Source organism: Euwallacea fornicatus, chromosome 5, assembly GCF_040115645.1.
Source record: "Euwallacea fornicatus isolate EFF26 chromosome 5, ASM4011564v1, whole genome shotgun sequence".
In the NCBI taxonomy this organism is placed as follows: Eukaryota; Metazoa; Arthropoda; class Insecta; order Coleoptera; family Curculionidae; genus Euwallacea; species Euwallacea fornicatus.
Window position 1 is genome coordinate 4297392 of NC_089545.1, and position 13358 is coordinate 4310749.

General features: G+C 32.3%; 1 protein-coding gene across 4 annotated transcripts; it reads left to right on the forward strand.

Annotated features, from left to right (window-relative positions):
• The first annotated feature begins 9692 nt into the window (after positions 1-9692).
• Positions 9693-13257, forward strand: ND-B14 (NADH dehydrogenase (ubiquinone) B14 subunit). 4 transcript variants are annotated; one of them, XM_066282399.1, is made up of 5 exons: positions 9706-9845; positions 10252-10401; positions 11290-11441; positions 12557-12672; positions 13002-13257. In XM_066282399.1, the coding sequence occupies exons 3-5, from the start codon at positions 11315-11317 to the stop codon at positions 13128-13130; spliced, it is 372 nt and encodes a 123-aa protein (XP_066138496.1). In that variant the 5' UTR covers positions 9706-9845; positions 10252-10401; positions 11290-11314; the 3' UTR covers positions 13131-13257. The 4 variants fall into 4 exon arrangements, with proteins under 4 accessions (XP_066138494.1, XP_066138496.1, XP_066138495.1 ...); XM_066282397.1 differs by lacking the exon at positions 10252-10401 and having other exon boundaries at positions 9693-9845; XM_066282398.1 differs by lacking the exons at positions 9706-9845; positions 10252-10401 and adding an exon at positions 10913-11007.
• The last annotated feature ends 101 nt before the right edge of the window (positions 13258-13358 follow it).

The following is a 13358-nucleotide window of genomic DNA, read 5'->3' on the forward strand; positions in this document are numbered from 1 at the left end:
TTTTGATCTCTTCTAGTATTTTCGTATTTTTCACTATTTTCGTAGAATTTACAAAAATATCTATCAATGTAAATTAAGAATATAAAGAAAGTAAAGAAAAACTAATCATCTGGTTCATTATCTGAAGCAATTTGTAACACTTAACCGAAGTTCTTAAAATAAAAATAAATCTCAAAGAAAACGAAATTATAATCACTCTTGAAAAGAAAAACGCAAAATATGCGAAAAATACGAAACTTTGCGCCACCCTGTATATCTAATATGGTGTATTTTTGATCGTGGGTGTATTAGAATTTTTTAATTATTTTGTATAGAAGTATGGCCCACTGAAATTCTGTATAACGATATGTTACAGCCCATATATGTATGTAGCTACTTTCACTGTTTTTACCAAGCGTTACGAGTGAGCTTCATCGTAATCAGTATGAAACTAATGCGAGAATTTCGGGTTCTTGAGAGAACGAAAAATTTAATTATATGTACAAATATATGTTATTCCAATTTATTTAAACTTTTGGTTTGCTATGAAATTCAAGTTTTTTACATTCTATCTATAAATTTAATTAGAGTCAAACTAAATCTTTAATCTCAATCATTCAAACGGTCAAATATTTAGCCTCTTTCTTCTGTTTTAATTTTTACCCTTTAAGCCGATTTGGTGAATCATGGCTTCAGATTGATTTTGTTAAACTCAACCCTCGTATCTACGAATACACATAAGCAAATCGTTTATGCTATATTGCTGTTATTATGAGAGCAATGCATTTCTTACAGTCATCAAAATTTATGAGCATTCGGTTTAAGAGAACCAGCTTATGCCATAACTGAACATTTCTAGCACTTAGAGAAATGTATTTTTTCACATACGAAGCGCTGTTAAGCTTTTTTTCGTGTTGACACCACGATACTTAACAACCGAAAAGCCTTCTCTCTACGTTGACTGAAATTTATTGAAAACTATAAACGAGCTTGCGCACTAGGCCACTAAACCGTTTTCAACGGCAAAATTACAAAGCCACAACTTCTTCGGGGCTAGAGAGTGTTGGCGACGTTAGTTATAGGTTTTAATTAGGACTCTGTCCGAAACCAGCTCGTCTAATCACAGACCGGTCATTTCCTGCCCCGTTTCCAGGATAATGTCACAGGAGCCATTCCAAGTTGGTCAATCCTTTAAAGGGCGCATTACTCGCGTCCAATTGCCCACTAAATTGGACCTATCTTGACACCTTTACTACAATTTAGAACGCTCTTAAAGAGGGCCCCGCAGTCCCGATTTTATGTGCGTCCTGCGATATTCCTTCCTTTGCTTTCCTGTCACATTATATGGATTTAAAGTGAGAGATATATTTGCTGGAGAGACGACAATTTGAATTTCCTTTAGAGAGGATAGGGGTTGCATGGTCTTAATTCACTTTGCCTTAAGTACCTTGGCAAGCAATCCTTAAATTTGCTATAAAATCGATGGGCTCAGAAAGTTTTCCTGCTATAGAGCTAGGACTTAGGCGATTCGCCTAATAAAGCAATATGATCGGGCTATGCATTTTAACTTTTAATCGCTACCTGCTCTTTTGCAAGGTCGTAAAATAATTCAGGTGACAAATGGCTCATTTTAGTAGGCAATAAAACTGCAGTAATTAAAATTATTATAACCAAGGGACTCCCCCTGTAAGTTTGAATGTCTTTATCCGCCACATACATCATGTGAATAGGGGTGATTTTCGGTAATTGGCCTCTAAGTCTCTGGGTTTATGAAGCGATATTCTTCTTTTATTAATGAGGTATTGGTTAGGAATTAGTTTATACTTACATTCCAAGAATTAAACTACGTATATTAGTGCCTCTAAATAGGACGAAAATGTTATATAAGTATATTAGTTATGTGTTATACAGAATGCCAAAAAAACAAAGCGTTTTTAATTCTTTTGTTTACCTATACTTGAGCCTTTCATGTACATATCTCACGCCTCACCCTGAACCATACAATTAATATGAATAAATGTATAGGCAAGTTTGATATGAGTAATGAAGTTGTCTTAAATTCCAAATATTATCCTAAAAAAAATTTTAGCGGCATAAAGCAACACAATTGGCTCTTTCAAGAGTTCTTTAAATCAGAATCATTATGACATGGTTTAGGTGTATAATAGAGCTTTGTTAAAGTAAATATAGATTTATCTCCGGTTTTCTATAAGCTTTTTTTAATGTTCCTTTGTATATTGACTTGAGTAACTGTAAATTCTGATTACTTAACTCTAACACATTTAACATTTGAAATGAGCACCCCATGGTAATGGCATATGATGATCAAGATAATAATTCCAGTACTTTTAATAAAAAGCCTTATGAGGTCATGTTTAAAGCCACTAACTTATTCTTCATTAATACATTATTGACTTAAGCTGCACCCAGTTAGCTCAGTCCTCAGATCAATCACATAGAGTAATTTTCAGAAATAGACCTATGAAATACACATATAGAAAAATATCTTTTTTAAGGCCACTTATTTTGGGGTGTTAAGCTAAAACATAAAACAAAAAGAAACATGCCAATAAAAAATAATTACTACTTAAAGCTAACGTTCAGGTTATGCGCACGCTTCAATGTTCCATTAGTTAATATTTCTTAGAGCATGTCTAATGTGATTTTATATATTTGAGTATATCTGAGACTGAGAATAACCCAAAGTTTAAAAACTATTATCGATAAATTACACTTTTATTCATTCTTCCAGTTCTCCTAGGGAAAAGTACCTCACCTGAAATAGTATTGTAATTGAACTGTAGATTAAAACAAATATTTTTAAGATTATGATAACAAAAATGAAAGAGAGCGATCTAGGAGAAATTTACCAATATTATCAATTTATTTCTCTCTGAGTCGTACAACTTGGAGACTTAAGACAAAGAGAGATATACGATTTAATCTATTCAGCTCCAACGATCGTATCCGAACAATCAACTGTCAAATCTATGTTAGATATATGACATTCTTATCTGACATTCATCTCGACATTTTCGTTCTCTGTCTTACCTACGATCACAGACTGACCTATTAACTCCAGCGGTATCTCTTTATTAAATAGACTATCCCCTTTAACCAGCGCCAAACACTTCGCAGTGGAATTTATGGAATGCGAATATATGTAACTGATTCTTCGTAGCGTCATTTTTGTTGCCCTTTAACTGGAAATCTCTATTGACCTTGAACTGACATTTACCGTAGAATGTGGAAGAAAAGCGGTATTTTCAGTATTAAGAGGGTTAGTTTTTTAATTATTTTTTAAATTTTATTTGTATCTTTTTAACGACTATCAGCTCATGCCGTAAGTGGCACATACTTCCAATAAAATTTCTAGTTATTTTTAAAGGTATTGTTATCTTTGAAATTACACGATTTAGAAAGCTCATTAAATAAGGTAAAGTTGCTCATTTAATGTCGAATAATTTATTTGAAAGAACTTTTTTAAATTCTTTTCACTAAAAATTCTATGCGAATGAAACATGATATATGTAAATGCCTTATACAACATTATTTCGCTCGTTTCAAATTTGTAACTTCGTTTATTGGCAGTAATTTTATACGATTCTAACACGTGAAATATGGTTTTTCATTTGCAATTTAACTAGTCGTCAATGCCTAAATCGTAACAATTAACCACATTATTAAAAATATTGTTAGTATTAGTATTATTATTAGTATTAGTATTATTATTAGTATTAGTATTAGTATTATTATTAGGATTAGTATTATTATTAGTATTATTATTAAAGAGCTTTTTGTTACAGTGTCGTTTCCTATTGGAAAGAGGCAGACATGTCCCAATGATGGAAAACCAGACACCACTTGTTACAGTTAAAATTTATATGGCACAACTAATATCCTTATTAGGAACACATGAAAGTTAAGGAGGCCCTAACAAAGTCATGTTTAGTTGTACTTGTGTGCAAATACGTATAACTGCATTGAATTTTCTAATTTTTATAGTTATAGAGACTTTGCAGTGCCAGAATTGAAACAGTTCCTCTTACGAATCTAACAGCTTTTAAATACGACTCTGGAAAACTATTTACGAGCCACTTTAGAGACAGTGGAAGAGCGCGGACGGGCTGCGTCATCTCGCGTCGCGACGGCCGTTTTATGCAGATAAGCCGGTTTTAATTGCACCAAGGAAATCGCAATGGCCCAGAAAATAAACGAAACAGGAATACATGTTTGGCCTCCGAATTGCGGGTTTGTGTTCCTTTTGTAAACCTTAGTGTTTCACTTTTTTCCGTGAATTATTTATTGCGTTTGATTCCAAGATAATGCTACAACTTTTATAGAAATCAATATCTAGTTTTGTAGCTATTAAGACACTAAAATATGTCAAAAATTACTGATGAAGAATAAAATATACTTCTCTTAAACTTGTATCTATTTACGATCAAATCCTCCTTAAATCAATGTCAATGTCAAACTTGTCAGAACTACTAAAATCATCTTCATGATATAAAAATTATACAGGTAAACTCATTGGTATGATGAATTTTGAAACAGCTCGTGCACGACGTCGCAGTCTGACAAAAATGTACAGTGGGCGGCAAAAATGTAGATAACATCAGAAACCAGCGTCTATTCGTGATTTCATCATTTCAATTTAAAGTCACACACAAATTTACTAGTTGTGTGTACTATATGAATTAATCAGTTTTTGAAAATCTATTTGTTTTGTATTTGCAGCAAAGTAATTCGACATGTTAACCCCTGTATACTATACGAAACATTGGCAGTCAATGTCAATTCAGACATGGCAATAATCATTTGTCCGCTATACAAATTTCTCTTGAGTTGAAAGAATTAGATGTTCAACTTGTGCTTTCAAATCCTCGCCATACCATAAATCTTTCTATTCTCACGGAATTCTCAGTCTGGTAGGGGTACATATAGTCCCCTTGTTCTTTTTTTACACACAAGAAGAGGTTTTATGTATATACACAAATTGGCATTTACCGAATTGTTGTGACAATTAGAAACGAATATTTTTATCAGCTTTATATAAGAAAATTATGATTCTACAATGCAGTTTTTAATGTGTAGTATAGAAATTCATATATTAAAATTTCAATCTCATGTTAGCCTGTGTTTTACTTGAATTAACTCACTTGCTGGGTATCGCGCTGTGTATGTTTAAGTTCTGTTTTTACTCTTTCATCACGGTGTGTTCGCTTTGATGTTTTTGCTTTAGGCGATTTAGCTAAAAGAACCAGAGGCATAGTGTTCTTTTTTAACTTCTACTTCTGTTCGGGCAATTGCAATAATTTCTCTTTGGCACAAAAATCATCATCCGAAAAGTGTTTCGGGTATATTCCAGAAAGTTTACTATTGAAGTTATGGTCTTGATAGCACTTTCGCAACTACAAAATTACATACATTTTTAATTTTTGAAAAACTGAATCATCTGTAACTCAACCAATATTCATTTTGAAAAAAATTCATCTTAAAAGCAACAATAAAAGCAAAGATCAAACTTGAAAAAATCTGTACGCTTTAAACTATACAGGGTGTCCAAGCGAACATTGAATATAGGAGATTAACATGGGAAATTGGTTTTTATTTTTTTGCGCCTGTACGGATTATCCAATTGAAGAATATTTATATGGAGGTCATAGTATGCAAGACCGGCTATCTTTCAGTATTTTTTTCAGTCTTCTAGTTACAGCCGTTTTGGCTCAAAACGCCTCCAAAATTCAAAAATTTGAATGTCCCGCGTAACCGTTCGGCGCCATGATTGGTCAGAATTAATGTCAAAACACAATGTCGCCAACAACGTAAGCGTAAACACCCCATTTCAAATTAATTTTCCCTTTTTGCTGATTTCTAACTTATTTAAGAATTAATTCAGGGAAAAATCAATGGAAAACCTGAGGATAATTATTATGTGGTCTGCTTTGATGTCCCTACGGTAAATACGCAAGTTTTGTTTTGAATTAAATTTAAAATTGCCCGCGAAGATTCTGTCTAGTAAGTGAGATAAAAGGTTAGGTTATGTCTTTGTGTTATCATTATGGGGTAATAAGAAACTTGCGTATTTACCGTAGGGACATCAAAGCAGACCACATAATAATTATCCTCAGGTTTTCCATTGATTTTTCCCTGAATTAATTCTTAAATAAGTTAGAAATCAGCAAAAAGGGAAAATTAATTTGAAATGGGGTGTTTACGCTTACGTTGTTGGCGACATTGTGTTTTGACATTAATTCTGACCAATCATGGCGCCGAACGGTTACGCGGGACATTCAAATTTTTGAATTTTGGAGGCGTTTTGAGCCAAAACGGCTGTAACTAGAAGACTGAAAAAAATACTGAAAGATAGCCGGTCTTGCATACTATGACCTCCATATAAAAATTTTTCAATTGGATAATCCGTACAGGCGCAAAAAAATAAAAACCAATTTCCCATGTTAATCTCCTATATTCAATGTTCGCTTGGACACCCTGTATATGACACGCGGAAAGGCACGATGATGTTTTATGAGAGAGAGAAACCAAAGACAATACGCTCATGCACAAAACTACCTGCAATTTAACAAGCTCACACAAAAACACCTAATATGTGATGGGCAGTTTTGCACATGTGCATATAGCACTTTGTCTATTTCCCTCATAAAAATCATCGCGTCTTCCCTTCTGCCATTTATGGTTCAAAACAAAATGACTTTCCCAATTTCTATCAATCTTTACTGTGTTTTGAATTTCACAATTGTTTCGATTGTAGGTTTGGAGACGTCTTGTTATTTTTACAGTGCATATTTAGCTTTCCCCATCATAATAAATTCAGGACCTAAATTATTAGTGATGCCAGAATTCAGGAACTGTCTACGTGGCTTGTATTTCGTGAACATGGAAATATTTGCAATCAACAGGCAACGCATTAATAATTTTTAGTCTCAATTGGGCTATACAGGGTGTTGCATCGCCGAACCCACCATAGGAAAACCTATGCAAATTTCAATACCATGTAATATTATCTTCTCTGTTCGCTTAGGGGCAAAATTATATTAGACTTTTTTGAAGATTATTTTATGAGGGTATTCCATATAAAATATGAAAAATGTTCTTGGGACTATTTGCGAGATATTTTCAAAAAAACTTTTCTAAAATCTGCAAACTGCTAATGCTGCCCTGATATTTGTCTTTTTTTAAACCATCGGCAACCAAATAATGTATTATTTAATAGTATTAGTAAGAAATAAATAAACATTCCTAATTGAATTTCTAAGTTAGTGAATATTCAAATAATTCCACTGTTTCCAATGCAGGACCATTTAATGATGTTTACTTTCTTTCCTATTGTGGAGGATATTTAAAAAAAACTATAGTAAAGATAGAATCGTTTCAGCAAAACTCATTTGCCTAATGTCGTAGTAGATAGTAAGGTGACGCTTGCTAGTGGTCTAATTGAGGAAGATATCAGGGCAACATTATAAGTTTGCAGATTTTAGAAAAGTTTTTTTCAAAATATCTCTCAAGTGGTTCGAAGACCATTTTTCATATTTTATATACAAGTCCCTTATAAAATATCTTTAAAAAAATTTAATACAATTTCGCCCTTAAGCAAATAAGGAAAATAATATAAAATGGTATTGAAATATATATGGGTTTTTCTATGGTCTGTCTGACGATGCAGTACCCTGTATAAGGGAAAATTTTCTTAAGGCGGATCTGTACTATCAGACAAGCAATAAACTAAGTGGCTGACAGGCCATCTAGGCAAGTAGGCCATTTCCATGCACGGAAACAAGTCTCATCTAAACAGGACGGGATTCGTCACTAAAGCACAAGGGAAAACCGATACCTAGATAAACAACGTCGATCTCAGCTTTTTCTTTGTTTTCGAATGCTCCTCTTGTCTCGATGTGGAGTAAATATAAAATAGTCTAATTTTGCTCCAGGTACGAAGATATGATTTACAGGATGAAGCATTAACACACAGGAGATGATTTTTGAATGACAACATGAATTTACGAGTGCTTGAATACATGCCTTCGAATGTTGTAACTGAATTTGAATTTCATTAGAAAGATTAAATTTTACGCAAATAGTCACTCTCAGTGATGGAACAATCATGTTGATTTAATGGCCATGTCATAGGTGGATCTAATAGGAAATCCTGGTTAGCTTACCTGTAAAAGGCGAATTTAGATAACATTTATGTTTCATCATAGGCGTGATTCCACATATATGACAATCGAAGTTGAAAATCGGAAATAATATTGCTTAATCAAAATTTAAAAATAAAGCTGTGTACTTTCTTAAATATCAACTTTAGGTAATTAAAAAATTGAATATGTTCACTGATTATGAAATGGCATTCATTCCATACAGCAAAACATTTTCCATTAAAATGATAAAACTCCGTCACCAAATGGGTTTCAACTATCGAGACATAAAAAAATCGCCAGCCTCCACTGGGAACAGTCAGCAAATAACAGAATATTTGTTTGCTGGTATTTCTTTTTCTGAAAAAATTCAATCTCGCTATTCTCATCACAAACAAATCATACTTTTATGTAGCTGAATACGACGTCGTTTATATTGCTAATATGGATAAGCCGCAACGGGGCGAACGACTAAGACAAATGGAAAAAAAGACTCAAAACTGGATGACCACTAAGAAACTCACCAGTAACGAACAAAATAAATCTTTAGAAGAAGTACAGAATAATTTTCATTTTCATTTTACATTTTCGCATGTGGCTAAATTGAATTAATTGACAACGTAGATGAGGAATTGCTAAAAAATGCTTATAACTCTGATGATAAAAACATTGTTAAAAATATGAAAATATGCAATATAATATTAAACACCTTCGACATTTCCTACAGTAAATTCTATGTTATAAATGCAATACTATAAACGTGAGAAATGGTGTATTTCTAAAGCCACATATTAATTACACAATAAATTAATAGTTAATTTTCGTTAATTTTTGCAAATTTGTATGGGTAAGATTATAAATTCATGGCGTTAATAACACTATAACAATTTTTTTTTTCGTTTTTGATATTTTGATACACTGTCAAGGACATTTGCGTTTCTAAACTAGATACCATGTTTCAGTAAGACATTAAAATACTTACCCTTTATCATGGTTTATCCATATCACTCACTTAGTGTCCTTTGTAGATACGGATTATAGAAGGACCTTATTCTCTTAGAAATAATTAAAACATGAGCGCTCTTTGAGAGACACTATAATTGGGTGCGTTGACTCACTTTGAAATATGTTTTCCTTCCTTGCTTCTAATAAAGATTAATAACGACACGTACATGGCTCATTATTTACCTAGCGAGTTAAGACGCGTTGGATTTTTGTGTTTTTGATTAAATTTTTTTCTAAATTCACATAAATTAATTTAATTTTATCAAATCTAACAGTAACAAAACTTATTTACTATTCTCAAATTATTTACTAAGAAGAAATACACAATAAATTAGAAAAACTGCATCAGCATACTGTCGTTTGCCAAGCAAACTTTGTTTTTTTATGACTGGCTGCGCCATCTATAAAATATGCAAGCACTACCTGTGAAACCGGAACAGATATTTTCTGTCACCCTAGCTAGTTTCGGCTACTCACATCGCTATAGCGCAACAACAAAGTTACAGATATCTTTTTACCAAGAAGGTTAACTGACCTTAGTTTAGGATAGATGCACCATAACAACAATAATCGAGTTCTATTTACACAAAAGGTTTACTTTTCTTCAAGAAATAGTAGAAGCAACGTTATTGTGACTATAACTAACAAAATACAAGTGTTATCTAAACCAAGCTGGGAGGATTTGCAAGAAATAGTTCTGAGGTACCTCTACTGATTAATATCTAGTTCAGTGAGAACCTATCTACTTAAAAGATACATGCCTCAATCAACAATAAATATAGGAGTCGTGATTGATGCATTTTTGTACTTTAAAGTAATATCACAGATGCCCAAAATTGTTAGTTTAGAGCCGTCAACACTCAGGACATTACTTGAACATGTTCTTTTTATAAAATTTAGAAGTTATTCCAAGTTTTGTGGCCATTATTTGATACATCAATACTCTTTACTTGCAAAAAAGAAGATAATATGATTCAGTTTTATCTTGAATTATTTTCTGTTCTGGCTACTGGTGCATATATGTTTGAACTAGAAGAAGCCTGTGAGGAAATGTGATCGACAAAGTTCTGGGATCATCGATAAATCAGATATCTTACTTTCCTTACAGATAATAACATGATGTTGATGGAAATGTGGATCTTTCATCCAAAATGTATTGAGGACAAGTGAATTTCAAGATCGAGATATAACTATTTATCCAATCTTAACAACTTTTCAAATTTTAAGCACTGATAGTTTGGGAAACTGAATAGTAAAGGTATTTAAAATACAGATCATATTAACTAACTAGATGTGCTCTAATATTGCTCTAAAGTCAATCTACGTTCTGGTTATTCTACTGTATTTTTAAGGTTTCAGAGCCTCACTGGAGGTGTCCAGGGTCAGTATAAGATCCATATCTGACAATTTGGGCATCAAACATAACTTCAAAAGGTTAAAATTTTCTTTAAAATTTTTAAAAGAGCAGGAGTGCGTAATTATAACCATTTTCAAAATTTTAACTTCCAATCAAATGAGCAACCCAAATGGCTATCGCATTAAACTAGTTGCTGTGTCTTTCAATTCGAATTTTTGACGCTATTCGTGTTTACCCAGAGATTCCAATTGCTAATATGTTCGACGTCTTTGAACCGAATTTCTGATTCTTGATTAGCTTTAACGGAGAAAATTCACAAATAAAGTAAAGATTCTATTTGTTTATATACATTTTTATGGTTAGGATCCACAAGATTTGCCTTGTCACTTGTCAATGCCACGTTCTCTGTCAAATGTTAGGGGATCCCAAGTTTTTATTTTTGATTATTAATAGGGTTGTTCATAAGTGCACAATCGTGCGAAAAGTGATACTGTTTGCACAATAAAGGTATGGACTAAGATAGCATTACAATGGACATATTAAAAATATAATTAATTTAAGTTATTTTTATTTCCAATTTTGCTCGAATTCAGCTGGTCAAACGTTTGTGTAATTTCTGGTTGTATCTCTGTTTAGCTTCATGTACCTTTACTTTACAAAACGTATGTTCTGAGTTTTCGTAATAATTCTTCGGTTTTGTCAAAAAATGGTACAATTGTCATCCATTTGGCACAATATTCATACAATCTATTAGTGGCAGCTCATTAATTTATCTTTTCGAAATTTTAGATTTCAAATTGGATAAAAATTTGCAATGGCTCAACAAACCGTACGACAAACCTTAAAGCAAGTAAAGCCGATCTTATCACTGGATAAAGAAGAAGCGAGAAAAAGAGCATTAAATTTATACAAGGCCTGGTATCGTCAACTACCTTTCATAGGTTTGTGACTAAAATGCATAACTTTAAGTTTATGTAATCCATTTAATCAATGTTTATATAACCAAAAAATGATGTTTACCACTGGTCATGTTTCTCCAATCTTAAAAATTAATTTTCTTTTGCGTTGGAAAATCTTTTGGCAAAGTTTCTCCCATTTAAGTCTTCAGATCTTCTAATATATTGTTTTGTAGATTATAAATTTTCTCAAATCCCAAACACTGATTGCCTTTGTTGTCTTACAACCTTTAGTGTTTCTGATAATTTGCGAAGCTAGAAAAGCACCACTTCATTATATTTATATTGGAGAACCAGTCATCTGGGAGGCAGGTTAGGTATTTGGATTTATTGATATCAGAATCTGGAAGAAGGTAATTTCGAGCTGTCATATCTATTATTCCACTGAGACTACAGTCTGGGAATTTACCCACATAAATAAGATTAAAATTAAAGTTTAAGTCATGTCCTAACAGTTTTGTGGTGAGAAATTAGTAATCTAATGTAGTTTGGCACATTAACACATACATAATTGTGAAAAATCTCTCAATGATATGATTTAAAATTTAGTCATTCCTTGCATTACTGCTTGGTTAAATTTCCAGAATGTAGTGTGAGTGCATCCAAAAATAAGTCAATAATCAATAGATTGGAACACCTGACTTGCCCTTCAAATATCTGGTACCCCAACACAAATGTAATAAAGTGAAACACTTTCAGAGGCAAGAAGAAAAGAAAATTAGTAAATGTTGCGCAAGAGTTCAGAAAATCTATCACACAATGTGTTTCAAGGCTTAGATTTCAAAAGGGGAAGGGCAAATTGAGTAGAGAACTTTTCCAGTAGATTTGTCAGAGCAAAGCAAAATTAATTTAGAAAATTGGAAATATGTGACCAATCTCAGAGGGTAATTTTTATAAAATAAATAAACATACAAAAATATTATGTCTTGGAAGAGTATTTTCCAGGATTCGAGTTTATCTATGTCTGAGTTACATTGATGAAAATTGTATTTTTTGGTAGTTGCTTAATGTAAGCAGTGAGACCTAAAGAAAAATTTTTAAAGTCAAGGTTAAGTCGTTTTAAATAAATAAGTTTACTTACAGTGAACTTCATGTTGTAGTTAAGCAGTATGACATCCCAAAAACCGTCGAACAATGCAAAGAGAAGCTTAGACATGAATTTAAAAAACATGGAGAAATAAAAGATATTCGTATTATTGATATGTTAGTGATTAAGGTGAGATGGTTAATTTACTTTTGTTAATATAGGTACCAAATGACTTTAAAGTACTGGTAGGACCAAATTTGATAATTTAATTTTTTTTATACATTGGCCATAGTTCACTTCGAAGAGCAATTTGTGTACAATACATTACAAACTGTCTCCAACATAATTTGTTGAAGTGTGGTACTGCTTAAACATGCGACACTTCTTCATTAAGCCTAAAAATCGCCTGGAAATGCTTAGTTTAAACTTAATATATTGTTTAATTTAACAAAATGTTTTTCATAGTTTATAGTTTTATGATCTATTATAATAATCTGCGAAATTTGCTTTAATTTCAGGGTCAAATGGAACTAAAAGAGACAGTTAATTTTTGGAAACAGAAGAATCATATAATGACTTACTTTAAGGATACATGGGAACCTAAACCAGATGACTTCTTATCTAAATTTTTATCAGGCAAAGATTAGAAAGTATTTCAGGCAACTGGGATGAAAACAATGTAGAAATAGGTAGCGTTAGTTTATAAATATCTGTTATAATAAAAAAATTGATTAAAGATCATATGAAATAAATTCAATAAACTGTTACCATACACTGTTTTCTGAATTGATTTGTGATTAATATTCTGGATAGAACACGGAAGGATTTCCCAATCAATCCCCACATAAGTTATTAGAAGAGATAATGTGCCAGAA

What these genes read in the sequence shown, in the direction of transcription:
- ND-B14 (XM_066282397.1), top strand. Translation starts at nt 11,315, where the DNA reads ATGGCTCAACAAACCGTACGACAAACCTTAAAGCAAGTAAAGCCGATC. An exon ending in TCGTCAACTACCTTTCATAG is followed by an intron (nt 11,442 to 12,556) that starts GTTTGTGACTAA and finishes TTCATGTTGTAG; the next exon opens with TTAAGCAGTATGACATCCCA. An exon ending in TTGATATGTTAGTGATTAAG is followed by an intron (nt 12,673 to 13,001) that starts GTGAGATGGTTA and finishes CTTTAATTTCAG; the next exon opens with GGTCAAATGGAACTAAAAGA.